Genomic DNA, 26,998 nt, shown 5'->3' with positions numbered 1-26,998 from the left:
ATCTGATCGTGATGTAAGTGTAAGTATCACGAAGATACATGTTGTGCCTAGGAGTGCAGCTTCTTTCTCCAAAAAAGTTTCTCTCTCGCGGTGGATTGGACTTAAGTAAGATGTGTACCAACAGCGCTAAAATACCCTAGATCAGTGGTGATTAATTGTTGTGACGTTGAATCTGCGTGGGGAAAAATGAGCGAGGCTTTAATAACCCACACCACAATATAAAAAAAAAATTCCCTAACAATATAGGGATTTCTTTAGACAGTTGGTATATATCTCACCTAAAGGCTTTGACCTCGAAGAAAGGGGCGTGTCGTAGGAGTTCTAGGGACAACATGCATATATATGTTCTAGCGTTTGTATATATGCTTCATATTGCCATGAATACGTTCTAAGCTTTGTATTTCGCAACTGATATTATTAGGTATTATGGGTGCGTTCCACGTTGCATGAATTCGTAATGCACCCTATACATATATTCGGGTATAATGAATGCTAGACAATAGTACTAAGAGAATAATATTTTAATTTTTTTGTAGTGCGAGCATCTCGGAATTTGCTATCAGCTATGGATTAAAGTTATTATTGCCTTGGGTTTCTGGCTAACTTCTTTTCAATCCCAAATAAAATGCGAGTTCGATTCTGTACGAATTATGTGACAATGCGATGCAGCCGACGTACTACTACATACTCATACATACATTAGACAATTCTTTGAGAACTTTCCAGCAAGTAAGCTCCCTTTATCTCCCTTCGCGCTCCCGAGTTTGTAAGTAGCTCTGCCTCTGTCCTAGGGAATTATAAGCTACCAGTTAATTTTGGAACGCACCTCTAGAGTCCCAACAAACTGGACTCTAGCATTAGCTGGTGCGCGCTAAATGCGAATTACCTACTTTCTTGGCATTCTTGTTATTCAAAATACTGTTGCCGTATTTTGTTGCCCATGAAAATCCAACCACAGGAACACGTTCTAGCCATGGTGAAAGGAAACAACATGTGTTCTTGCGCTTCCACTGCCGCTTCGGCCATTGAGAATGTGCCCGCAATTGACGTCATATTATATTCAAGTGTAATTGTCATGACGTCAAGTGCGGGTCATCACGTGACTTTGCTACTGCGATCTCCGTTTAGAGCACATCCTATTTCTTTACACCATGGTTTCAGCAGTGTTCGAGCTTGTTCGAGCCTACGAAGTACCATCAACTATCCAGTAACCAGTTGAATACAAATCAGTGATTTATATCCATTCGTGTGTGAGTGCGTTCCGAAATTAGTCGACAGTGCTAAAAACTCCCTAGGATGGTGGCAGAGCTACCCACAAATTCGGCAGTGCAATAGAGATAAAAGATTGTTGACAGCACTGGAAGCTAATATCGAAACGCACCCTATATCTTGAATGCGTTCCAAAATTAGCTCCTAGTGCTATCAGAAATCTCTTATCTCTTTTGCGCTGCGAAGTTTATAACTAGCCCTGTCTCTGTCCTAGGGAGTTTTAAGCGCTGCCAGCTTATTTCGGAACGCATCCCTTCTTACATCTTCATATGTAAAAGAGATAAAAGGTTATTGACAGCACTGGAAGCTAATATCGGAACGCAGCCTATATCCTTAATCATCTTCATATAGGTATAGCTTACACCGTGGTTCCACGTAACCTCACTTAGATTGGCACTATATTGACACTTACCTTAATGGGATATATCCAGAAGGAAAAAGAACCTACAATATTTATTTGAATATTCGCTACCGAATATTACTCTTATGTTGGACGATATTGTTGTTTAGATTTTACTCTTCCCACAAATATGCCTACTATCGGTGTGAAACGGGACTTGCTTTTCAAAGCATTAGGAAATACCTACAGTAAGTTTTTACACGAAAGGGGTGCACCTCGTTCTTTTAGTATTTAAATACTGATCATTAAACCAGTATTTTCAAAATTGTTCGGTTACACTGCCGGAGACAAAGATGAATTGAAAATTGAACTATATTTTTCACGTTTTATTCACATACTTTTATCTTTTTGTATGATATTACTATGTATGAATGACAATTTTACATGTTATTCGTATTTATCCACTTAGTCTATTTGTTGTAGTCTTCACCATCGATTCACTTATTCCATTCTATTGCAAGTCGTTTAGTTTCCAACAAATAAAAAACAATGCTTTAATCATTATACTTTTTTGCTCCTTCTTTATGAAATCACTGAAATCTAGTAAGCAATCAAAATTTCATTACAATATTTCACCTTGTAACTAATTTGTGCTAATTTTCATTTTATCACTTCGATAGCTATAAATTGTAACTTTTTATACTTTCAGCTGACGATGAATTTCAATCATTATGTTTCAAATTTGGTCTTGAACTGGATGAAGTGGTAAGATCTTTTTTAATGACCACAAAAACTATTTTATATAATTTTGTCAAAATGTTTGAAATTTATAAAATTATCATGTCGGAATACATTGGCCGTTCTGATTTGAACGAACACGTATTCAAAAAGTCAACACGTAAGCACTCTGTAGAGTATATACAAAGAGGATTCGAATTTTGGTTTAGAAACAAATTCTAGATACCAACAGTGAATCGTAATTTTTGACTATATTTTGTGTATTTTAAAAGAAAAACATGTATGATGTAATATATGCACATGTTTTATATGATATCGGAAATCGTTATTTTCTGTGAGATACGATTATTATCATCTGGATCACATTAGTTGCATATTAGTGTCTTGACTTACTTAAGTATTTCTTAGAAACCCTCATAGATGTGGGATTATATATATGCAAAAAATGTTTTTCTACACATCTAGACTACGGAGAAGCAAATGATTGCGAAAGAACAAGGCTCCGATCACGTTGTAGATGCTTCGGATGAAATCATCTACAGGATTGATATTCCAGCAAACCGTTATGACCTCCTATGCCTCGAGGGTCTAGTCAGTGGAATTCTCGTATTTTTAGAGAAGTATTCGTCACATTTTATATAATTTTTGTTTAACCTTTATTAGGCTGAAGCCAATAACGTCATTCCAATGATTCATGTTTCCTAAAAATCATTATTACGCACTTTTAGGTATATCTGAAATGAAAAACTATAATAAAGCAAAACACATTTGTATTTTGAAAGTCACTATTTAATTTCTAAGTAGCTAACTTTTCCCGGAATGTTTTATTACGTCAACGTTTCTATCTTCAGCCTCATTAATCTTTACTAGCAGAATATACAGTTCGTAGTATACATATTATTTTTGGGTGGTAGCGAATAATTCATCTTAAATTATTCTTAAATTAAATTCATTATATAATTTCAATCGTAGTAGCATTTTACAAAGTACTTTCATTCTGAGGTATGTAAATTACTGGTTACATTTTAAGATCTGGAATTTATTAAACACGATTTGTTACAATAATGATAATTATTATTATTAGAAGCAGTTGAAAAAAAAAACGTGTGGTGTATGGAGAAAAGTATTTTTGAAATTAGCTTCTAAGGGAAATACTCGAAAAGATGACTAATTTCCTTAAAAACTTTGAAGTCTGTATAAATTAAAGTCTAGATTAAGGTCCAACTTCAAGTAAGTTTTGGAAAATTTAAGGTTCTATGTAATACATTTCTGGCATGGGGAAATTTAATAAACTATTAATACAGCATCAACAAACTCAGATTATGTAAATTCATCTTCAGGTATTCTCAAGGTGCGAAATAATAATTTTTGTTGCAACATTTCGATACGTTAACGTTACTAACTTCAGCCTCTTAAAGTATGTGGGTTTTAAAATTGCAAGTGTTTGTCCATATCAGTAAAATATAGTAGTTGTGGAAAGATCAGTTTTGTCTCATGAAACCGAAAACTTCAAATACTGTATACATCTGGATTTTTATCACTTAGCATGTTAAAACGATTACAAAAGTTGCAGCTGAAACAACCAATACACAATATAAAAATTAAAAAAAAAAGTTTCAGGCGAGGTACAGATGCTTTTTATTCGGCTTAATTAATGCATGATATCGTTGAATATCCTTAATTCAATGTTAATTGTTATTTCAGAAATCCACCACCTCGATATAGAGCAATTGTACCTAAGAGCAATTTACATCAAATCATCGTTACTGAAAGTGTGAGTTCTATCTAATATTTACTACTGAAAAAATAGCGTACCAACTTATCATCGTACTTCTTATTTGAACTTTTTCACATTGGAAATGTTGTTATCTATTGGCCTTTCTGTTCGTACAGACTCTAAGCATACGACGTTACGTTGTAGGAGCCATACTAAGAGATATAACAATAAACGAAGATACCTACAAAAGCCTTATCGATTTACAAGATAAGCTCCATCAAAACATCTGTCGCAAACGCAGCCTTGTGGCAATAGGAACTCACGACTTGGACACAATCCAGGGTCCTTTCACTTACGATGCTAAACCTCCGAAGGATATTTCTTTCAAACCGCTAAATCAACAAAAAGTATACACAGGAGAGCAGATCATGGATTTGTATGCTGTACGTAAATGTAATATTTTTGATAGTGCTTGTACGGTCACAAATTTTGTTTGCTCGAATAGCTTCTTGCCGCATTCTTCGGTTCTTTTTCCGACCTCCCCAAGTTAGCATGTTAATTTTTTTCAATTCTCTCCGTCAAACCCCACATTGTTATTTGCAGAACCACCCACAGCTCAAGCAATATTTACCAATCATAAAGGACAGTCCTGTGTATCCAATTATTTACGATAGCAACGGTGTGGTATTATCATTGCCTCCGATCATCAATGGAGATCATTCTAAAATTACTTTAAACACTAAAAATATTCTCATTGAATGCACAGCTACGGATCTTACTAAGGTAAGACTAACATTCAGCGCTGTATTACAGATTTATTTTAAAAATGAACTAAAAGTAAACTTTTCACCAACATTTCAGTTTTCGTACTTTTATTTTCATTTAGGCAAATATAGTCCTGGATACACTGATATGTATGTTCAGTCAGTATTGCAAAGAAAAATATACAGCTGAAAAGGTAGAGGTGGTATATCCCAATAAGACAAGATTCCAATACCCGAGTCTCGGTTATCGAAATGAAGAAATCAATTCAGAAAAAGCTACTGGCTATATCGGCATTAAGTAAGTTAACAAAATTAAACAGAATGACTACAGTAATTTTTTTTTTCTACTTATAAAGATCGAGAAACGGATCTCTCATCCATATGATCATTGATGATCATGACGTATGCAATCGTCATTGTCTTTTCAACTCAATACAGTCTGACGGAGACGGTGCCGATTCTTTACTCAAAAAATCGTAACTCGTAGAAGATTTTGATATTTTGAGCTACAAACTCGACCTAATACTCTCGAGATATGTCACTTTGAGAAATGAATTAATGTTACAGTGCGCTTTCTGTAAAAAGTATTTCATTCATTCTGCGAATTGAAACGAGGGATATTGAAAAAAAAAATGATTATTTTTACAAAATACATCAATTTATTCGCATGATTAACTAAATTTCTCTTGCATTTCCTTTGTACTCGTGTACAAGTAAACAGTTATAAAGAAGTAAAAAAATTATTTTAAATATTAACTCCAAAATTATATAAATACCTCCTTGACAAAATTCACATCGCACTTTACGAGAGACGTACATTTTACTGAAGATGATTGATGATAAAAATCACAGATATTATTCTTATTCATATGCAAAAAGCATTGAAAGTATTGTGCCGTCGATGAGATTTATCATACGATTTCAGGGAAATAGATTTTATAATCTTTTCCAGTCTTTTCACACTTAAATATTATTGATAAATATTCTTCTAAATATTGTTAATAAATATTGTACTTTCAGAGAAACGCCAAACAACGTTGCCCAGCTTCTTTCTAAAATGTGTTTGAAAACCAAAGTTGCAGACGACAAGTTGATAGTTGAAATACCTCCCACAAGGCACGATGTCATACATGCTTGTGATATCTACGAGGATATAGCTATTGCCTACGGCTATAACAACATAGTAAAAACATTGCCCAAAGGGTTGACGATCGCAGAACAGGTAAAGCAAGTGTTACGTTATTCGTACAAAAAAAAATCTAATAATATCTTTCATTCGGGGAACTAATTACGCTGTTATTTTAGTTTCCACTAAACAAATTATCCGATCAACTGAGAGAAGAAGTTGCTCATGCTGGATTTACCGAAGCATTGACATTTTCTTTGGTACGTATTGTCACTCTTTTTAAAAAATTTTCACTTTGCCTCTATCATGATCCAAAACCTCTTTCTTCATTATTGTTTCTTAATTATGTACTCCATCTAAAGTGTTCTCGGGAGGATATATCTGAGAAATTGAGACTTGGTATCCAGGATGTACCAGCAGTCCACATTTCTAATCCAAAGACACTAGAATTTCAAGTAAGTATCATTCAAAACTATAAACCCATCCTTTTCATAATTTAACACAATTTCAAGAAATATGTGACCGCGATCCGATTAAATTCATAATATGATTAGTTTTGTAATGTTTGCTGTATACATTGTGTTTGCTTCACAAATATTAAGTATATCGAGCGAAAAAAAATATTCAAATTACTGCGTTTAGGTTGCTAGGACCACATTACTACCGGGACTTCTGAAGACTTTGGCTGCCAACAAAAAGATGCCGTTGCCCCAAAAGTTATTTGAAATATCCGATGTGGTACTGCGTGATTGTACAGCGGAAGTTGGAGCCCGTAATGAAAGACGAATTTGTGCAATAAATTGTAATAAGTTTGCAGGCTTCGAAATAATTCATGGTCTTTTAGACAGAATTATGCAGTTACTTGAAGTTCCATGGAGTACGGCTAAAGATTCAAATGGTTACTACCTGCGTGCTGCCGACGGTGAGCTTTTTTTTTTTTTTTTTATTTATTTATTTCAAGTTTTGCTTAGAATAGGGGTATGATAATCCGATACATGTAGTTCGTCGAAGAGAAAATTTGGGAATGCTGAAAAAAAAAAAACTTGCAATGTTAACGCCTACGAAATGCAATTCAACATATTTTCATTGGTACAAAATTTTTCTCCAGATCCAACTTATTTTCCACAACGCTGTGCGGAAATCGTGGTTTTCGGCGAGGTGCTAGGTAAGATGGGGGTGATTCATCCGACAGTAATTTCAAATTTTGATCTCAGCCTGCCTTGTTCGGCGATAGAGATTAACATCGAACCTATTTTGTAACCGTCGCACTGATCGTTGAATAAAATGGTTTGATACAGAGTTGAATATCTGTTTCCTTAAATTTGTCCTACTTCCCAATCTCACTTGGAGTATTTATTTTCCGTTGCGTAACAAAGTAAAATGTCTAGCAATTTTTTTTATCCCCCCTTAACGATAATAAGCTGGAGCAATTTCAAATGCAATTTCCACATGTTTTTTTTGCGAAGAAGCTCAACAATGTATTCGTGCCTGCTGTAAAATGGAGGAAGATAGGTGGCCATGCTTCACACGAGTAATCATATTGGCATGCGAGGTGCTTTGCGTATTGTGTATAAATAGAACACAGGCTAAAAGGTATGATTTGTTAATTTTACAGCGTTAAAAAATATCACGATTCCCGGGAATTGACTGCTGAAAATTCTAGGCTACATGGCATACATACGTACACGTCTAGCGGCGTGCGCGCACATGGAAACGCGGAGTACGGAACCACGTGCGTGAAATTGTGCGAACCAAAAACCGGGATTAGGAACTTTCGCAGCTCAAAGGCGTAGAATAAGGTTGAACTGTTAGGCAGAGATTCGATTTTGTTTCTAGTAATGTTCTAGAAAGTAGCGGAAAGTTGATGGGGGATGAAACAAAAAACAAAAGAAAAGACAAAATTAAAGAGAAGAAACGTCAAGTACAACTAATAAGCCTGATTCGTTACGCGGAGCTTCTGCTGGATTCAGAGGGTTTCGTACGCACGTAGATAATAGAACGTATCGAACGGAGTACGGTATTATCATTATCACGTGTAATAACGAGTATTTAGACTAGCGAAACTATGTACGCAGACAGACGACTGTTGCCGACGACGGGCTTGCGGGAATATGGATTTGCACATACATGTATGTATGTACAGTAAGTCAAGAAACGATAGTTGAAGTTACGCGCCAACAGATAGCGACTGCGGTGAGTTTTTCGGCCGAGGCATCCGGGAGTCGGGACTCGCCATAGTAGACATGGCGGGTATTAGCTTACGTGAATGACGGCGATTGCGATAGAAATATTATCAAAAATCAGTGTTCTATGTGTGTTTCGCGTAACGAGAACGGTAGATTGGTGTCATATGATTTATCGGGAAGGTAAAAATGCAGAATGTAGGACAAGGAACAACTTCGGATAGCCAGAAACTCGAAAAAGCGAACGTCGTTCATCACGACATAGGAAAAACGTCGACTCCCCAGTCTTCGAACTCCAGCCCTACGAAGTCGGAGACCGAGACGTTCTCAGAATTACAGCCCCGCTTTATGACAGACTCGTCGGAGAGCGAGGAGGATAGCGTTTCAGAGGTAAATCCACTCCGGGTCCTCGATATATTAGTGTTTAGAATCTAAACGCAGATTTCATCCTACGTCTAATATGTGCGAGGGGTTGCCCTCTCTAGTGCCACCAGTGTGCCAGTCTGCCACTCCGCGAGAGCGAAAGACAGGGAGAGCCAAGGTTTCAATGAACTTCGGTACAAAGCGAAACCATCTCGCCGCGTACCGAACCGTTTAATACCGTCAAGAGACGACGAGAAGTGCGATCGTTCGAGCCAGCGCGTTTTTATCGCCGAAATACGAACGGATTTGTGTTGCGAAGTTATATAACTCGGGATATGTGCTTTAAAGCAGGCTAGACGTCAGTGGAGTATGTGCGCGGCATTGCTGCAAGTGGTAGTTTATCTAAATTTTTTTATAATTATATTATTATTTTTTAACCTCTTATCTTCGAGATCCTCGACTAAAATTTATTCCATATTTTCTCTCCAACTTCTCTACCGACATCCTACGTCGTCGTCTCGTGAACCCGCATCGTTGTGTTCACGTAGTACGCACGAATATACCTGCGTGTGTGCGTGCGTGCGTGTACGCGTGTACCGTGCATGCCTGTAGCCGACTACGCTGTCCTCTGTTCTAATTCTTTTTCAATTTTTTATTTTTATTTTTATTTCTTATTTTTATCCGCATCTCGAGTGGCTGATTCTCTTTCGCATGGATACGTGTGTATATATACATGTATTTGCATCGAAAGATTCTCTCGCTCTTCTCACCGTCCTTTTCTATCTCCTTCCTCCTGTTTGTCCTGCCCGTCTCTCGACCGTCCGTCCGTCCGTCTGTCTGTCTGTCTGTCCGTCGGCTCGTCCGTCCGGCCGTTCGTTCGTTCGTTCGTTCGTTCGTTCGTCCATCCGTCCGTCCGACTGACTGACTGACTACATGCTTCGTATCTTTGCAGAGTTGTTGGTTGCATCTATCTAATGCCATTCACCCCCGTATGTATAAATTTCGGCAGGTTCGCTTGCAGGTACGATAGCATCTTGTTCCTGTGTCGTCGCACATCGTGGTTCGTGACTGTCGTGCAAGTTAGTTATGTCGGTAGTCCTCTGTATCGTCGTTGTGCGAAATGCATGCACGCATACACGCGGAGACGATATCTATCTATCCTTACTTGTGCGCGAGAGCGAAATAGAGTAGAGTATTATAGACTAATACCTACCAACCGCGGCAGCATCATCGGAGCGGCACCTAGGCATCGGTATTAACCAATTAGTAGCCAGCAACACTACAGAGCATCGAGTAGTCCCAGCCTAGTTACATATTATCATACGTCTCTAATGTAATGTGTATTACTCCACGCGCAGGGCATAGACGCAGTCGGAGTCGGCACACGGCGCGTGGTAAAAATTCTCGAGTGTGAGGAGATTTCGTTTATTATAGCTGTGCGTCGCCTCCTCGCACACGAATATTATTCACACCTATGTATGTATGTATGTACATACTTTTACGATTTATGCGTGTGCTGCTTCGTCTGCCGATACACAGAGGAAGATCGAAATGGTGATGCGTGTGAGTGAATGAGTGAGTGAGTGAAAATCGTGAACTGAGAGTTCTTCTTCATCTTACTCTACCTATAAAATGGTTAACGAGATTCAACAAAGAGCTCGCCACCCGCATCGAATGATACGGTATTCTGCGAGTAATTCGCAAGGTTGCTTTTCTCGCGGAATTGAGTAATTTCATCTCACCTTACCTCCCCCCTCTTCCCATACTCGGACTCGTGTGAGAAATCAAAACTTAGTGCGGAAGATATAATGAATGCACAAAAAGAGAAAAGAAATAATAATAAGGAAAAACAATAAACGATCACGTGAGAATGTATTTGTTCTATCCCTGTGTCAAAGCGTAGGTGATAAAAATAATAATCAATCTCATCGCAGTGATATATTTGGACCAAGTGTCACTTCGGCTATTCGTCTATATGCCCTGGTTTTACACCTTGCAATGGTAAATGGCTGCACATTGTTCCAGTCTATCCGCCAGCCGACCATTTGCTGCTCTTCGGTACGCGCTACGATGGTCGTCGTTGTCGAACGACACTTTCACCTGTCTATTTTCCGTCGTGTGTACGTAAAAATTCGCGTAGTGTTTCATTGTTTTTACATCGCCGATATTCGCGTCTATATAGAAGAAAACCTACGGATAGGCGTAATCTGACTTTTTATCGGACTGCTTTTTTTGCGCACTGCTCTTTATTCTTACACGCTGATTATGACTAACTTCAGACACTAGGGATTTCACGCTGAAAAATTTAGTTCTGGGTTGTACTGTGGAATTACGCATCTATCGAATTAGAAATTTTATTGCTGGTACAAGTTTTTGGAAATTTCGACAAAGGCAACGGGATATTTTTATAATGAATATTCGTTGCGCATAGTTTTGTAGATCGTTTAGCATACATAACCTCAATTTTTACTTCCAGGTAGAATTCGTTTTGTGGTTATTGTAATTTATAAATTATTCCTCTCTTGACGAATATTTCATAAAGTGAATCAGGTTAGGTGATTATTTGCATATTGATCGAAGAAATGGATGAAAAATTCTGCATTAAATTAGTATGAAATATCAGTCAGAACTAATGCCGTCGTACTAAATTCAGCAATCGAAGTCTTTTCGCGTTGGGAATTTGTAACCTTTGTTTGGATCAAGATATATGTGTCATTCTTCTAGAAATTCATTGCTTATTTACTGTAATTATATATCGTAATTTACCAACTTATGATAATCGACAGGTTGAGGTTAGTCTCTTTAACATATCGAATCGTTAAGAACTAATATCACTATAATTTAACTTTTTAATGACTCGAAGTCTTGAGTTTACAAAATATTTGTTTGTTTTGCTCTATCACTGATTACCGAATTTCTAATAATCCTAAATCACTTGTCAAGTATCAATTTTTCTTAAAAATGCAACGTCTAGTAAATTTCTAAACCACGCAAAGTGCATGTTCTAAGTAAATCGTTTTCCGAGATAGAGGTTATGTTAAATTTCACTCAAATTTTCACGTCCCGTTCTTTCGAGAAATATAAAATTTTCAATACAAATTTAAAAAGAAAGTCGAAAGGTGAGAAAAACTGCTGTTGTTTTAAAAATTTCATTTTCAAAGTGAGGATTGATTTACATCTACTTGAACTTGTTTGTAGTCTTTGATCTTTGTTCTCGCTTCAGGCCAATACAGCAGACAATAAAATATCGGTAAATATGTTCGAAAGGGTTCCTTGAATATTCCCATCAAGTTTCATCATTTGGTCGTCCTCTGGAAACTTTTTGCTTTTGTAATACCTGCTGACTATTACTTGCTAGTTTTAGTGTCATTATAAATATAGAAGAATTATGTTGGAATAAAAATGAGTGTGCGTCAGCTCAAGCTTGTTAAGATTATAAGAAATGTTAACTTCAAAATAGATTTTTTTTAGCAAAACTTGTTATTCCGCGAGTCTAGGATAGTCTGAAATATAGTAAACCGCGGTGAAACAAAGCATTATCAGATATTTTGCAAATTCAATTCCTTCAAAGTCATTCTGAAGTTGTAATATGTATTGATTCGATATAGAAGTTACGTACTGTTGAAGTAATTCGTTTTTGAGCCCGACAAAGACACAGGTCGACAATAATCTTAGGCGCGTCAAAACCTCCCCTAACAATAAGGATGACTTAGTAACGTTAGAGTAACGATGCATATTTAGGGAAAACCGTTACTTCGTGCATTTAAGATTGTCTGAAATTTTGTAAACCATGATAAACAAAACATATTCATATATTTCAAAAAGTCAACTCTGAGAGTCATTTGGAAATTGCACAATAACGATAACATTAATGTTACTAACTTCAGCCTTGTCCCAGACACCCTTTCATATATCACATAGCAATATGTAGAAAATTCGCGTAAACGTATCGAGGTTGATCTAGATTCTGAAATAAATAACGTGTTTTATTTACAAACATCGTTTCAGGATCATCCTTGGCAATTATACTCGTCTGTGTATTAATTCATTGATTATAAAGCTGCATTTTCGAATTGCGTCATATTCTCTAAATGTTCGAATGAATACATGATTCTCACATTGAAAGATTTTTCGATTCAAGATGTTTAACTCTTACTAATCATTTCATTATAAAGACAATTGAACTTTGTCCTTCCACTTATCGAAACAGTACAATTTTCAATATCATATTATTGAAAATTACTTTCTTCTATGTCGTGAAGTTTTTACCAGCCATTGATTTCGCGTGATGAAGTATTTATGTATGTAATAATTCACCCTTTTCATATTACACAGAGCCAATAATGCAGCTTGTATCAAAGAAACTTTTTCTTTTATGTTATCGGTAACGCTTTCGATATGGAAGTTTACATCACGTTTCACGTTCAGCAACGCATAAATGACCCTATATGTTAAACGATTGATGAATATTAAATACACGCTTCATCATCCAATGTCTTGTTTTTGCAGGTGGAGTGTTTTGCAATTGATCAAGCAGAGTTGGATGAGAATCATCACTTAGAGACGTCAAAGTTTTTGTTGACACCTGAAGATCCAGAACGGGCAGTGGACCCTGAAACTCAGGCACGGCTAGAGGCGCTCCTGGAAGCTGCCGGTATTGGTAAATTATCGTCTGGTGATGGGAAGCATCTGGCTGATCACGAGGTGCTTCGTCGTTTGACATCAAGTGTGTCTTGCGCATTAGACGAAGCCGCGGCGGCGTTAACTCGCATGCGCAGCGACAACCCTCGAACCCAGAACGAAAAGCGATCTCTCGTCGAAGCCTGCACGGACGGTGACGTTGGCACGGTGAGAAAACTCCTGACGGAGGGACGCAGCGTACACGAGACTACCGAGGAAGGAGAAAGCCTTCTTTCTCTTGCTTGTTCTGCTGGGTATTACGAATTGGCACAGGTCGGTACTCGTCTAGATTGTCATACACAAATATGTCGTACTTACACAAATATTCGAAGCAAACTCTAGACATTTCTATTGTGGACGAATTGAGTCGAAAAAAGTAGAATCGATTTAGAAAATACTAAAGTATTATTGTTTTGACCATTCTGTTGGTGAAATCTTTTCTTGAATCCTTGATATGATATCACAGTTTGTATTATTCGAATTTACATAGATTCACTACAGAAGGAATGTTGTTCAATTTGTGTTCTCCGTCATTAAAGCAACTATAATTTTTGGAGATTCTTACAACAGTTTATTTTTTATCCAGATGGTACAGTCGGTTCGATCCTTGATTATTTTTAACCCTAGTATGATATTTCTACGGCTAATCGTACCTAACAGATTCTGATTATTTTATTCATTAATCAAACTGCACGAGTTCCTTCTTTTCCTTCAAACTCGCTTTTTTCATTCAAATGAGACAGTGAAGCTCAGTGATCAAGATTTTGTGAAATCTCCCAGAGAGCTCCTACTTTTCTAAAATCCTAAGCGTCATAAATTTACCCAATTATCCTACATTATTAACTAGTTTTTTCATTTAGATTTTAGCTTAATTTAAAATATACCAATAAAAGCAAGGAAAATGTTTTGGGATTTTTACAATTCTTGAAAAATTCATATTTTCTTGAATGGCTCGTTCTATCCTTTGTCAGATCGCTCTGATTTCGAAAATATTTATCTCACTGCTATTTCATCAACATTGCGTATTGCATGCTTTGCCAAATTTTTTCCATCTCTTCAAATCCTACAATTTATAAATATTTTCCACAACAATTTAAGATAACGACCCCTGGTTTTCACATACTCCACGCTCAGCTATTTTGAAGTTGAGGTTGTATTTCTGGAGCATACCTGTAACGCATTTCAACTACACGAAAACTGTTTAGTAATCATTCTGTTGAAGCTGATATTTTTTTAGTATAAAGTTTTCGTATTGAAACGCAAGCTGGTTATTTCAATTAGGGTGCGACTAAGCTTTGTCGCAACTCTGTGTGTCCAGATTCTAGCACTTTTTACAATCATTGAGTCAAAAAGGGACACAGATAACTATAATTTTGATTCATTGAAAACTTCTATGCATTATTTACTGTTTCGAGCAACTGAAAACACATCTGGAGCTAAAATTTAAAAATCTAAACAACTCAGTAAGGTATTACTATACTACAAATTTGAAAACATTCCTTATTAGTTGAAAAGACTCGGGCAATGTTTTGTGTTTTTCATTCGAATTTGATGAAAATGATTGTTCTAGCTAAGCAAGGACGAAACATAACTTTTTTTGTTCAATTGCATTAGCTTTACAATAGATGTGAAGAAATTTTCAGACCTTTTCATCATTGTTCTCTGAATAGTTGCGCAAAGTTCTGAAGAGTGTAATCCAAATTACAAAATCAGAAATCGAATGAAACCAGGAGAATGGTCTCTTGTTCTTTGCCTTGCGAGTTCCTTGCAACTAAAACCTACAGCCAACTTCAATGGTCTGTCAAAATAGATGTAGAGGGCAAAAGCTGACAATTGCTAATTGCTCACGAAACCTTTTCTATAATTTGTGGCATCGATCACTTTACATGAAAACTATATGTGTACTCATTTGAAAATACTGTCAATTTTCAAATTTACTCTTACGTACTTGTTGTGACGTTATATTTTAGTGTCCCTTTCCGCAGTGATAAATGTTACTCATTAGGTTTTGGCACATGTAATCCCTACTCAAATCTCAGAAAGTGTTACTTTCGAATACTTCGCAGTTAGATAGTTATAACACCGAGGAAAAAAGTTCACCATCTTTGCGTTATTCCTGTGTCGAATATTCATTATTTAACAACAGCTGCAGTTTTTTGTCTCTGAAAACTGTAAATCACCCAATTCAATATCAATTTTAAAAAAACGTTAATTGTCAATCACTGATTATTGCACAGTCGACCAGAGTGATTGAATACGTTATCGGTCCCAGTTTATAACACCGTTGGAGTTAAAAATGCTGATAAAATTTTCGTGGTTATCTAATTTTTATTATTTCATAGAAATTCTACTGTAGTACAATAACAAGAAGCTGAACAAAAGATTATCTTGTTACCAAGCAACATCAAATAAGAATCGATACTAGAAAATAAATCTGTAATTACAAATCTATGCGTTGAAAACATGATTTCAATATTTCAGAACAATGTCATTGGTTTAAATGACGTTTTCTGGCAATTTGGGTAAAGCGGCTTGAAACTGGAGTCTCTATTATTTGTAGAGATATTGCGTTTCATTAGTTGGATGTTTAATAAAATATTGCTTTTCAATATATTGCTGATCTATTCAGTATCTATCGAACATCGTGGAGCAAACATTTTCAATATTTTTCAATTACTTAACGTTACGATTTAATTAATTTATTCTGAACGCAGACACACCTGAGAAAAAGAATAGTTACAATTGATGATTGAGAAATGTTTTGTGCGTACCATAGTAATAGTAACCTAAACTTCAAAAGAATATAATATGGGGGGTAAAAATACAACTGGAATTTGTAATCGTAATTTACAATTAGATAATATTATAACTCAATTCCTGGAAATCGTCTATCAAGCGATTAATATTTCTTTTTTCCACATTAGAGTGCGTTTAATATGTATTACTTACCGCTGGGTACACTGGAAAAATGCAATCATGACACTTTTGCTGTTTATGTTTAATGCCACTCCCATTCATTTGTACAAAACAAATCTAATTGCATATGTATTTCTAGTTAGTTACAGATTAATGGTAAAAACAAACATCGAATACGAAATAACAAAAATAAGTTAAAAAAAAAATAATAAATTGAGAGAAATTCCCGAGATTTAGGTAAATGTGTAATAAAATGCGTATTATGTTTCATCGAGTAATTATATCCGTTAATAACTCACGTGCTAAATTTACTCGATTATATTATCCTCTCGGCCTATTTCGTAAAACATAAACATGTGACAGCTGTCAGCTGATTACATGCAGTTTAAAAATATTTCCATCTGAATTGTCATTCGTTAAACTATTACTCATTTTTGCTACATTGATACACGTATGGTTATAACTTACGAATTCATCCGCAGGTACTCCTGGCAATGAATGCTAATGTCGAAGATCGTGGCATCAAGGGGGATTGCACCCCCTTGATGGAAGCAGCCAGCGCAGGACACGTAGACATCGTTCTACTCTTATTAGCTCACGGAGCCGACGTCAATGCGCAGTCTACCTCAGGTATGACTTTGAAAATAGTGACTACGATTCTCTTGGTAAAACGAACCTGCAGTAGTATTTGGAAGATTATGAATAAACATTACAGTGATGTGCTTTCGTTGAAAGTGAATATTTCTTTTTCTTTTTCAGGAAATACACCTCTGATGTATGGCTGTGCCGGCGGCCATGAGGAGGTAGTAAGAACACTCCTCGAGGCTGGTGCCAACGTAGAAGACCACAATGAAAATGGTCACACTCCCCTAATGGAAGCAGCCAGTGCTGGTCATGTGCCAGTTGCTAAAATTCTCCTAGAACATGGCGCCGGCATTAATACTCATTCCAACGAATTCAAAGAGTCTGCTTTGACACTTGCCTGCTATAAGGGTCACTTAGACATGGTGCGATTTTTACTCGAAGCTGGAGCTGATCAGGTAAAGAATCCTTAAACTTTAAAGAAAATCTTCCAATAAAGATTTTTTATTAATTTAACAAAAGTTCGAAGGTCGTTTCCCACTACATTGTGGTGGAGTACACAGAAAATGGTTGGGAGGCGGGGCACACAAAAAATGTTGAATTTGTTTTTATTTTTAATATACTATCCAAAATATCCTCTTTTTTTTTTTTAACCAAGCACTTGTTTTTTGTTTTTCAATTTGAAGTTGCTCCTTACGGCCTACTGTTCAGAACTACAACGAGCTATAGTATCTTTGTTACATGATTAAATATCATTTTTCTAAGATTGTAATGAGGTTTTAATAAATCGTGAGTATTTGCTACGTTAAAACTGATCTTTTCCTCTTAATAGGAACATAAAACTGATGAAATGCATACTGCGTTAATGGAAGCATCGATGGATGGGCACGTTGAGGTGGCAAGGCTTCTGTTAGACTCTGGCGCACAAGTGAATATGCCAACGGATAGCTTTGAATCTCCATTAACCTTGGCGGCATGCGGGGGCCACGTCGATCTGGCCATGCTACTCATCGAACGGGGAGCGAATATAGAAGAAGTTAATGACGAAGGTTATACACCTCTAATGGAAGCAGCTAGAGAGGGACACGAGGAAATGGTTGCCCTACTTCTCAGTCAAGGTAAATATTTAGTTCCACCTCGAAGACTCTTCAAGAGTCATAAAATCGAGAGTGTAAAGGTTGCGCCGGGAAATGTCTATTTCTAAATGAATAATCGTAATTTCTTTTCACCTTTCAGGAGCAAATATCAATGCTCAAACCGAAGAAACACAAGAAACAGCTTTAACACTCGCATGTTGCGGAGGTTTCCTAGAAGTAGCAGATTTCCTCATCAAGGCAGGCGCAGATATAGAATTGGGCGCATCCACCCCATTAATGGAGGCCGCTCAGGAAGGACATATAGACCTTGTTCGATATCTGCTCGAGTCCACTGCCGATGTACATGCCCAAACTCAAACTGGTGACACAGCGCTAACGTATGCTTGCGAGAATGGTCATACCGATGTCGCCGATCTCTTACTGCAGTATGGAGCGGATCTGGTAATAAATCCTTGAATTATTTTTCTTGTTGTACGATATTACTTATCCTTGATGATGTTCGTTCAAGTAAGATCGTCACTTTTGCACTGAATTTTTAAGTCCACTTTGGTCTGGAAAGGTTCGGCAATAAGTTTAGTTTTATATTTATTTCAAAGTTTTGGAATTTCAACGACAATTTCAAGAATTTTTCATTCTTTTTTCCCCATGAAGCAATTTAGCTATCAAGCTTTTACTGCACATGGTACACTTGAATCGGGGTTTGATCGAATTTAATGAATTTCACAGGAACATGAATCTGAGGGAGGAAGAACTCCATTGATGAAAGCGTGCCGTGCCGGTCATCTTTGTACAGTGCAGTTTCTCATATCCAAACGTGCTGATGTCAATAGACAAACAACCAACAACGACCACACACCTCTCTCTCTGGCTTGTGCCGGGGGACACCTTGCAGTTGTCGAACTTCTCCTCACACAGTCTGCTGATCCATTCCATAAACTCAAGGTCAGAATTTATTCAAATATATTGACAGTCAACTTTAAATTTTATGTTTGAGAGATTTAGTTAACAAACTTTACCAAATTTCATCTGAGGTATCTTTGAAATATCGGTTCGGCATTTAATATTATTAGCCAGTTACCATTTCATGGGAGAATTAAATCCTCAAGAATATTCTATCTTCAAAGACACTCGAACCGAACAAATCTTTGAGCACGTCAGGACAAGGGTTTTATTCTAGGATATTCAAAGCACAATATTTAAGGAGTATGATTGAACAAAATCGGTACTGCATACTAGGTCTTATTATTTAATTTAATATCATTTAATATAAGTAATCGGTAGAGATCTGTCACAAAACTTTTCAAACTTCTACTACTTCTGCTTACGGATATCCTGAATCGCGAATAAACGGCAAATTGGATTCGATTGAAATTTAAAAAAAAAATAATAATAATAACAATCAACGATTCGATGGACATTCGACCGAATTAAATTTTTTCGAATACCCGTTGACTTCCGGTTACGAAATCTTATCCCGAATCTCATAATTCTCAGAATTTTCCACCAGTTTTTCTACATCTTGGTACACATCCTTTCGTTTTCAATTAAGATCTTAATACGATTCTTGTCACATGTTACTTAATGACATGCATATTACACATATACAACTTTGCGCCACTCACGCCAACTTATGACATCTTCAGCTATGTATATCGGGCATTCTCCATCAATCCAACTACTTTCGTTCGGACTTTTAGATATTGCTCATAATTAATAAAAAAGTAAATAAAAAAGTAGCCACTGTGAAATTTTTCCGATTTTGAAATCAATCCTTCTAGGGAATGAACGTTTTCTTTGTAATTCAGAAAACTTGGGTCAGTGGAACTGGCTAAAAAGTTATCGTTACATCAAAATTTTTTTTGCCCTGAACTTTGTGATATTGTAGATCGTCTATTTTATTCATTTTATTTCTGAAGCAGGTAGGAAAAAATTGAAATGAATTTTTATTGCAAACGTTCCAACCCCCTTGATATCGCTTTTAATTTTATGTAATCTGTAGGAATATGCAATGAAAAGCCTATGAAAAAATCTACAGAATAGGCATTGGTTTGCAATGGAATTGAGTTTTAGATTCTACCTTTCAGCACTAAATCATATTAGTACGACCATTAGGGTTATTCCGTGTAAAGGTACCTTACCCAAATGGTTTTAGTTGTAACAATATACAGAAATTAGAATCATAAAAAAAAAAAAATTTAAACTCCACTAAATAGCCGATGCCCGGTAAGCGAAGTTTTCTGTAGGTTTTTGTACATATCTCTTTAGGTGATATAAGATAAAAAATAATATGAATGTTGTTTAAGTAAGTGAAATAAATTAATTTTCAATTTTTTGTGCTCAAAACAGCCTTTGAGATAAGAATAAAAATTTACCCCAGAATATTCTTAAACGAACAATATCTGGCCTCTTTGCAGTATAAAAAATCTCCGTACAGCTATGCTTTTGCATTATTGCTTCTAAAATGATGTGTTTTTAAACTTTGTAGCTCGTAATTATTGCAAAATTATTATAAGTTTGTGGGAAGAAGAATTTTACTTGAGTGTTGTCAGTCGTCGTCACTATAACATAAGAGATTATTCAGTAACATTGGTATGAATTTCATTCTTTTACTTGTAGGACAATTCAACAATGCTGATAGAAGCAGCCAAGGGTGGACACACGAATGTTGTCCAACTTCTGCTCGACTATCCTCACAGTATCATGATGAGTACACCGCACAACGCAACTACCACCACCCCCATGTTACTGCCTCAGCAGCAGCAGCAGCAACAACAACAACAACAACAGCAACAACAACAACAACAGCAGCAGCAGCAACCACAACAACATCAACTACAGCAGCAACAACAACAACAACAACAACAACAACAACAACAACAACAACAACAGCGTCACCAGCAGCAGCATCAAATACAACAACACCAACAACAACAGCAACAACTGCAGACACAGAATCTGCAACAACAGCAACAAGCTCTGCCGCAACACCTTACTCATCAACAAGACGCGACTCACCAGCAACAACCGCCAACTCAGCAGCAGCAACAGCAGCAGCAAGCAACGGAACAATCGCAAGCCCAAAATCTGCAGCCAAAGCATAACACACAGAAATCGTTGCTTAGAAAGAACCGTTCTGTGACGGTGCTTCCAGATATGAGTTTAACTTCCGCCGAAGCACAGCAAGTACGGACCCAACCCGCAGGTGAAGCTGTTGCCTCCACTAAAGATGATACGAATATTTTGGACAAGGGAAGCGGGGGTCTCACCAGCCTTTCAGAACCTAACATTAGCGTAAGTCCCGCACCAGTTCCAATTCCACCTAACTCTGAGGGACGGAAGCATACGCGACAGGAACAGATACTCAAGAAGCAACAAATTCTTGAAGAATTGCAGGTAAAACGGTTTTTCCAATTTAAACAGTTTTGTTTTCAATTACGTTTCGATTGCTGTAGAGACTAACGAATCTCTGTTGATTGAAACAAGTTTGCAAAGTCAACATTATAATTATGTACACGATAGCACCGATACAAAATCGGTACATTCTCATTGAACGTAGGATTGTGTTGAAAAAAATTTTTAACGCCACGGCATTGAAATTACTGGAATGATTTAATACAGTAATGCATATCTTCCTCTGTTTTTGAAGAGGGTCGAGAGAGAGTTGCAAATCAAGGGTGCGGGTCACTTGTTCTTGGGTTCATCCAGTACGTCCGCAGATCCCTTGGTGACACAACAGCAACAACAACAACAGCAACAACAACAACAACAACAACAACAACAGCAAAGACAGCAACAGCAACCACAGGATATCACCGAACCTGACTCGCTATTACCGGCCATGCTGAACATTGACCTTCCTAACCAATCTGCAGGCACATCTCATGGTATGTTCGATGATTATCAATAATAATGGTACACATCTTATATTATGATGTCTGTGCAAGGTTCCACACTTCTTTACTTTTTTATTCCTTCAAAACATTTATCTTTATGTGCAATGTGTATGAAATCTTCTAGTCGTTGATTGATTTCTTCTCTTTTTATGGTTTATTATTAGCACTTTGTACGCACTAACAACCAAACTGCAAAATTTACTAACGATTACGTTTTACAATATCGGCAATGGCTTAGGTTTTACTGTAGAACTTTTTTTTACAAAGGATAACTGTACATCATCTTTTGGTATTATAATTGGCAACGTGCAGTCTGATCAACTAGAAAGCATTTGAAAATTCAAAGTAACGTTCACTCTAGAATATCCATTCTCCCTCCTATCCATTTACTGTCCATCCATTTATCCACGTTGTTGACAGCGATGGACTTCGTTGTATAGTTTAGCCGGAGTGCAAGTCATTTATCGATTAATGATAGTGTCAATCGCATTTGTTTTCGCATTTGAATCAGATATAGATACGAGCTTGTGTAGAGAATGATATTGTTTGTAAATCGTTAATCTCTTTCGTAACAGCTGACAACAATTGCCTTCAAATTGATAGTTCTGCATTAACAACAATTTTTGTGGCTATTCGAGCTACTCGTTCAAATGTGAACAGCTCCGGAAAGAAAATTGTGTTAGTTGATCATATCGATGTATTGTTTCAAGTTTCTATCCGTTTTGAGTAGCATGCTTCAATATGACATTTGGTTCTGATAGCATTTACTTTTATTTACCATGTCATTCATATCACGATTTGGAATATAGATGCGCTAATTGTTCAAAAGTTTCTATTTATTTTTGTGAATAACATGCTACATTTTTTTTTTTTTTCACTGTTTCACTGTCTCAGTCTCAAGCATTGATTTTTCTTAGTAACAGTTTTAGTTGAACCGTATTAATCCATCAACTAGGAATAACTAATTTCAGTGGAATACATATCGATAAACGGAACTTTGTTTCAAGTGTTGTTGAAAAGTCTGTTAAATACGCTACTAGCAGTTTTCAAATTTCTTCAATGAAAATATTTGCCATCATTATCTTAATTTATACACGCAGTAATGTTAGTAGAAGGTTATTTCGTACTTGTAGCACCTCTTATTTGAAAATTGTGGATAATCGATTCACGTAATGCGCAGGCAATGAGCTGGATTAGTTTTATGTGTGACAATACAATGAACTGCATTGTTGTTTTGTCAGGGCTGGTTTGTGGTTCCGGTGGTATGTCGGAAGGCCTGTTCGCTCACCAGGGAACGAACCACGCGATATCGTGCCACCTTGCTTACCTCCGCGGACAAAATGCTGCCCTTGCAGGAAAAATGGCTCTACTCGCAGAAAATGGCCAGCAAATCACTGTACAAGGCTCCTGCCTGCAACAGGCCCAACAACCAATGCCCATGCTCCCTTCTGCGACGGAAACTGTTCCTAGCGCAAGCAACTTTCCTACCACTCCACCTTTGTCTCTCGCTTCTATCACCGTTACCTCTACTACCGCTGTAGCAACATCAAATACAACCTTGACAGCAACTCCAAGTCCACCTAATATTTCCACACCTCCTACCGTCACCACTGTCTCCCAACCGATCACTGCCAGCAGTGACGTAAGCCAAAACACAGCCATAAGCGACCGCCCTAAAGCCAAACCTGTATCTAAGAAGGAAGGTAAAAACGTTCGTAAAGCTGCGTCTGGCACGACAGGTGGTAAGCTACAGCAGCAGCACGTTACCCTAATGGCTGGGCTTCAGCAGCAGTATCAACAGAAGCAGCGCCAGCATACCTATCAAGTGCACCAAGTTCATCAACTCCAGCAACTCAACCAGCAGCTGCAGCTACAGCTTGACCAAGTTCAGGTGCGTAGCTTTTATTCATCCGTATAACCGTTGTGTGTTGGGAACAACCCAAGGAAGCATTTCTCATATTCTCACGACGAAGATAAAAATATATTTTGCAATTGAAGCAATTGCATGTACTAAGTAAAACGAAACCTATTTGACTAAAAAAAATTTTAGCTTATCCAATTACCTTGATCCGTGAACCTAACGTACAGCAATTGAAAGATACATACGTACTATTTGACCTTTTATTTTTTTTTCTTCTTTCTGTTTTCTAAATGTACACCTTTGGTCAGGTAGTATATGAAGTTTTTGAAAATTCGATCATTCATTTTGTACGGAACGCAATAAGTTTTGGGTGTACCCGGCAGTTTAGACCATCTCAACCTGGCCATGATAATTGTCGCATTAGTTTTATTCTCCTCTCGGAATGTCGTAGGGTGTAACTAAAAATACGACCTGTGAGTTATAAGATTTAAATAAAAATTCCTTTTCTAGTAATGGCTTGATTACCGGAATTACTCGCAGCCATAATCATGCTGATGAAACTGATAGATTAACTCACTTGTAAAAAACAAACAAAGTATAGCATAGAATTAAGATAGCGGGCACTTAGATCGGGAGATACAAACAAATCAACTTGAAATCAAATTTAATAATTCAGGAAAAGGAGAAAAGAAGATTAGCAGGAAGAAATCGTTAAGCACCATTCGAATTTACATCGCCAAATTCTCACACTGGAAACTTTTGTTCTCTCAAGCTTGTGAATACAATTTCTTTTCTCAGTAAATTGAATTATTTATAACTCAAACTAAAAGCATGCCCATCGTTACTCTGGGGTGAAAATGTTTGTATTTTCACAAAGAATTTTCCGTGATAAATTCATTACTAATTATTATCATTAACAACGATTGCGCTAATCAAGCAATTGTTAAGAAATTAAATTTTTTTAACATCTGAAACCTTGCAAAGAGTTTTCTTTTGTAACGCCCAAATGATGTGTTGTGAGGAGAATAAAATTAAAGACAGAGGTGGTCTACCTCATATATTATTATCAAATGAACGCAACTGGTGATACAAATTTTAGGCACAAATGCGTCTTGCTGCTTATTTTAGAATAAACTATTACAAGAGACTTCCTCCATTCTTAGATATTATAGACTCATTATAAAGATGTTGCTTTTCACCTACTTTCGTGCAAAGGGCTAATATTGCAGGGTTGATGGGTCAGCAGAGCAGCTGATTTCATTCATCAAAATAGAACCTCGATTATTCAATAAAAGGCAATAACGTCGAGTTTAACGAAGTAACATAATAAGAAATGCTCGCAACTTAACACACGCTGCATACATTTCTATGTTATCTTTACATATGTAATTTGTTCGACTTGACAAATTTAAATCGAAATGCCGTTCATTTTAGGACAAAATTTTAATGCATATTCTCGCATATTTGATTCTAACAGTGCACTTGCTTATTTCAAACAATCAGACAGATAATAGTATGTTCCAATAAATCAAGTTGTAGTTTGGATAGTGAAGCATGCAAACGACAGCCGTTTCAAGAATCGAGCTTCTATTCTTATTCGGTAACTTGAATGGTCGTTACAGAACAGCGCAGCGTGTTTGGATTCGTTAGCCTTTGTTACTGGAGATAACAACGTTGAGAGTTTCGAGGTGTTTACAATCAATGTTCATTCCAATTTTCAAGTACACTTAAATGCGGTGAACTCCTTTTCTTAACTTTTGCCCCTCCCCCCCAAAAAAAGGAAGTTTTTCCAATATTTTCAGTTGAAATTTTTAGTCGCAAGCTAATTTAAAGCTTTCCGGAGAAAGTATCACTGCCGAGTCTTACTTATAAAGCAATGGGATGCACTTAATTGACCTGTTCATTTAGCATTCTCGTTTCATCGATTTCTAACGGGCGATTAAGCTTCTTCAATTTGCTGGATGTGTAATTTTGACAGGAGCGGTGTTTCTATTTGATACATAAAGCGGCAGGATTTGGCATTTTTTACTTTCCTTTTCAATTCCCATAAGTATGTCTGCAAAAATTCTGTGAATTTAAGCAAAAAATTTTAGTATTTCTCGGAATATTTCAGTTTTTTTTTGTGTAATATTATTGGTTTAACTTTATCAACGTTTCTACCATAGATTTCTCCATAACTGAAACTCAGTCTTATACAGTGAGCCACGTACATGGACAAATCTCATCAGGTAGAAAAATTGCGTCATTCGCATTCATGATGTTCAATAAATGACCCTGCCAGTATATTTGTTAATAAAATTCCCAAAATTTTTATTATGTGTTTCAACAATCTAAGGGGAAATCTTTCACTAGGGTAGCTGTACACAGCCTCTTACGAGTACGAGTACAATTTGCTACTATCCGAATTATCGAAGTATCAGCTGATTTTTCACATATAAAAGTGACACAGTTTTGTACTATGGTTTTTGGAACCCAAATACAATCGAATGAGTCATCATTTCAAGTTCAAGTTGAACAAAAAAAATTATCTAGGTAGTAGGACTTACGATTGGGGATTACGTTGCAAAATTTTGACAATTGATCAAGTGTAATCATATTTTTATCCGACAATTTCTCTTCGGCTCTTGTTTCCTCTGTAAAAACCGTTTAGAATATGGAGTTATTGGCAGGAAAAGCACTCCTCAACACGTAACTTTGGCCTGTCGAAGACTCAAGTATCAGCTTCGAACGTTTTTCTGCGGCGACGAATAGTGCAGGCACTTTGTATCGGTGGTTGTACCGTCAGTCGTTCTCCGACAAATACCATCATTGCATGTTTTTAATAACAACTCTAGTATTCGGGCGAAATGAGGCAGGATAGCTTGTGCTAATTCTCTGCTACTTCAAGCTTTGCTTGCAGCTGCAACTACCATTTGTTTGAGGATGAATAAACCTCCATGTCTTGATTAAAAGTTAAAATACGAAAAAAATCGACAATAAACACAAATGACACACAACATCCAGGATATGTGATAGAAATTAATCCAAGCAAATTTTATTAACGCAAGATTAAATATCAACAATTTGAGGAAAGGTATTATAATAAGAATGCTAATTAGACTTCGGTGTTGTTGTATCTGATTCTAATGTTTTCAATCTCAATTTATTCGCCATAAAGATATCTGACGATGGCTTGGAAAGGAACGTACAAATAATTGGCTCTAGTGTCAATGAGGATAAATAATTTGCATAAGTACAGTGCAACAAAATCTTAGTCTTAATAGTTATATTTGTACATTATAACTGTGCTGTAACGTAAGAAGTCTTCAATGTTTTTCAGACAATTTGTGAGCATCCAATTCGAACTAGAATATTCTAATTATAAAATCCTTATTCTAATTTCGTCAGAATCATTTTTATTACACAGTATCGATGTTTTTTTCTTCTCGTTCACTATCGTTTGCATACAGAACACCGTCAGAGAGTTTAT

The 26,998-nt window shown here is 36.7% G+C and overlaps 2 protein-coding genes across 3 annotated transcripts in view; both read left to right on the top strand.

Moving 5' to 3' along the window:
* The first annotated feature begins 1,705 nt into the window (after positions 1 to 1,705).
* Positions 1,706 to 7,255, top strand: LOC124408172 (phenylalanine--tRNA ligase beta subunit). 2 transcript variants are annotated; one of them, XM_046884914.1, is made up of 12 exons: positions 1,706 to 1,857; positions 2,319 to 2,374; positions 2,813 to 2,967; positions 4,052 to 4,121; positions 4,241 to 4,507; positions 4,668 to 4,847; positions 4,951 to 5,126; positions 5,849 to 6,050; positions 6,134 to 6,214; positions 6,317 to 6,409; positions 6,597 to 6,876; positions 7,063 to 7,255. In XM_046884914.1, the coding sequence occupies exons 1-12, from the start codon at positions 1,800 to 1,802 to the stop codon at positions 7,212 to 7,214; spliced, it is 1,770 nt and encodes a 589-aa protein (XP_046740870.1). In that variant the 5' UTR covers positions 1,706 to 1,799; the 3' UTR covers positions 7,215 to 7,255. The 2 variants fall into 2 exon arrangements, with proteins under 2 accessions (XP_046740870.1, XP_046740871.1); XM_046884915.1 differs by lacking the exon at positions 2,319 to 2,374 and having other exon boundaries at positions 1,720 to 1,857.
* A 921-nt stretch (positions 7,256 to 8,176) lies between these two features.
* Positions 8,177 to 26,998, top strand: part of LOC124408170 (ankyrin repeat and KH domain-containing protein 1-like) — a 35,779-nt gene continuing 16,957 nt past the window's right edge. The window contains exons 1-10 of the mRNA XM_046884910.1: positions 8,177 to 8,527; positions 13,010 to 13,453; positions 16,579 to 16,726; positions 16,856 to 17,136; positions 17,511 to 17,796; positions 17,915 to 18,216; positions 18,502 to 18,717; positions 20,392 to 21,168; positions 21,422 to 21,659; positions 22,910 to 23,559. Of these exons, the coding sequence (XP_046740866.1) occupies positions 8,327 to 8,527; positions 13,010 to 13,453; positions 16,579 to 16,726; positions 16,856 to 17,136; positions 17,511 to 17,796; positions 17,915 to 18,216; positions 18,502 to 18,717; positions 20,392 to 21,168; positions 21,422 to 21,659; positions 22,910 to 23,559 (3,543 nt within the window). The 5' untranslated portion in view covers positions 8,177 to 8,326. The remainder of the gene's footprint in view (positions 8,528 to 13,009; positions 13,454 to 16,578; positions 16,727 to 16,855; positions 17,137 to 17,510; positions 17,797 to 17,914; positions 18,217 to 18,501; positions 18,718 to 20,391; positions 21,169 to 21,421; positions 21,660 to 22,909; positions 23,560 to 26,998) is intronic.

The sequence above is a fragment of the Diprion similis genome, chromosome 7 (assembly GCF_021155765.1).
Source record: "Diprion similis isolate iyDipSimi1 chromosome 7, iyDipSimi1.1, whole genome shotgun sequence".
Taxonomy (NCBI): domain Eukaryota; kingdom Metazoa; phylum Arthropoda; class Insecta; order Hymenoptera; family Diprionidae; genus Diprion; species Diprion similis.
Note: the sequence above shows the minus strand (reverse complement) of the source record. Positions and strands in the feature narration are given on the sequence as shown.

Excerpts from the sequence above, each read along its gene's own strand:
- LOC124408172 (XM_046884914.1), top strand. The coding sequence starts at position 1,800 with ATGCCTACTATCGGTGTGAAACGGGACTTGCTTTTCAAAGCATTAGGA. Across the intron at positions 4,848-4,950 it reads CAGCTACGGATCTTACTAAG|GCAAATATAGTCCTGGATAC; the intron begins GTAAGACTAACA and ends ATTTTCATTTAG. Across the intron at positions 6,877-7,062 it reads CTACCTGCGTGCTGCCGACG|ATCCAACTTATTTTCCACAA; the intron begins GTGAGCTTTTTT and ends ATTTTTCTCCAG.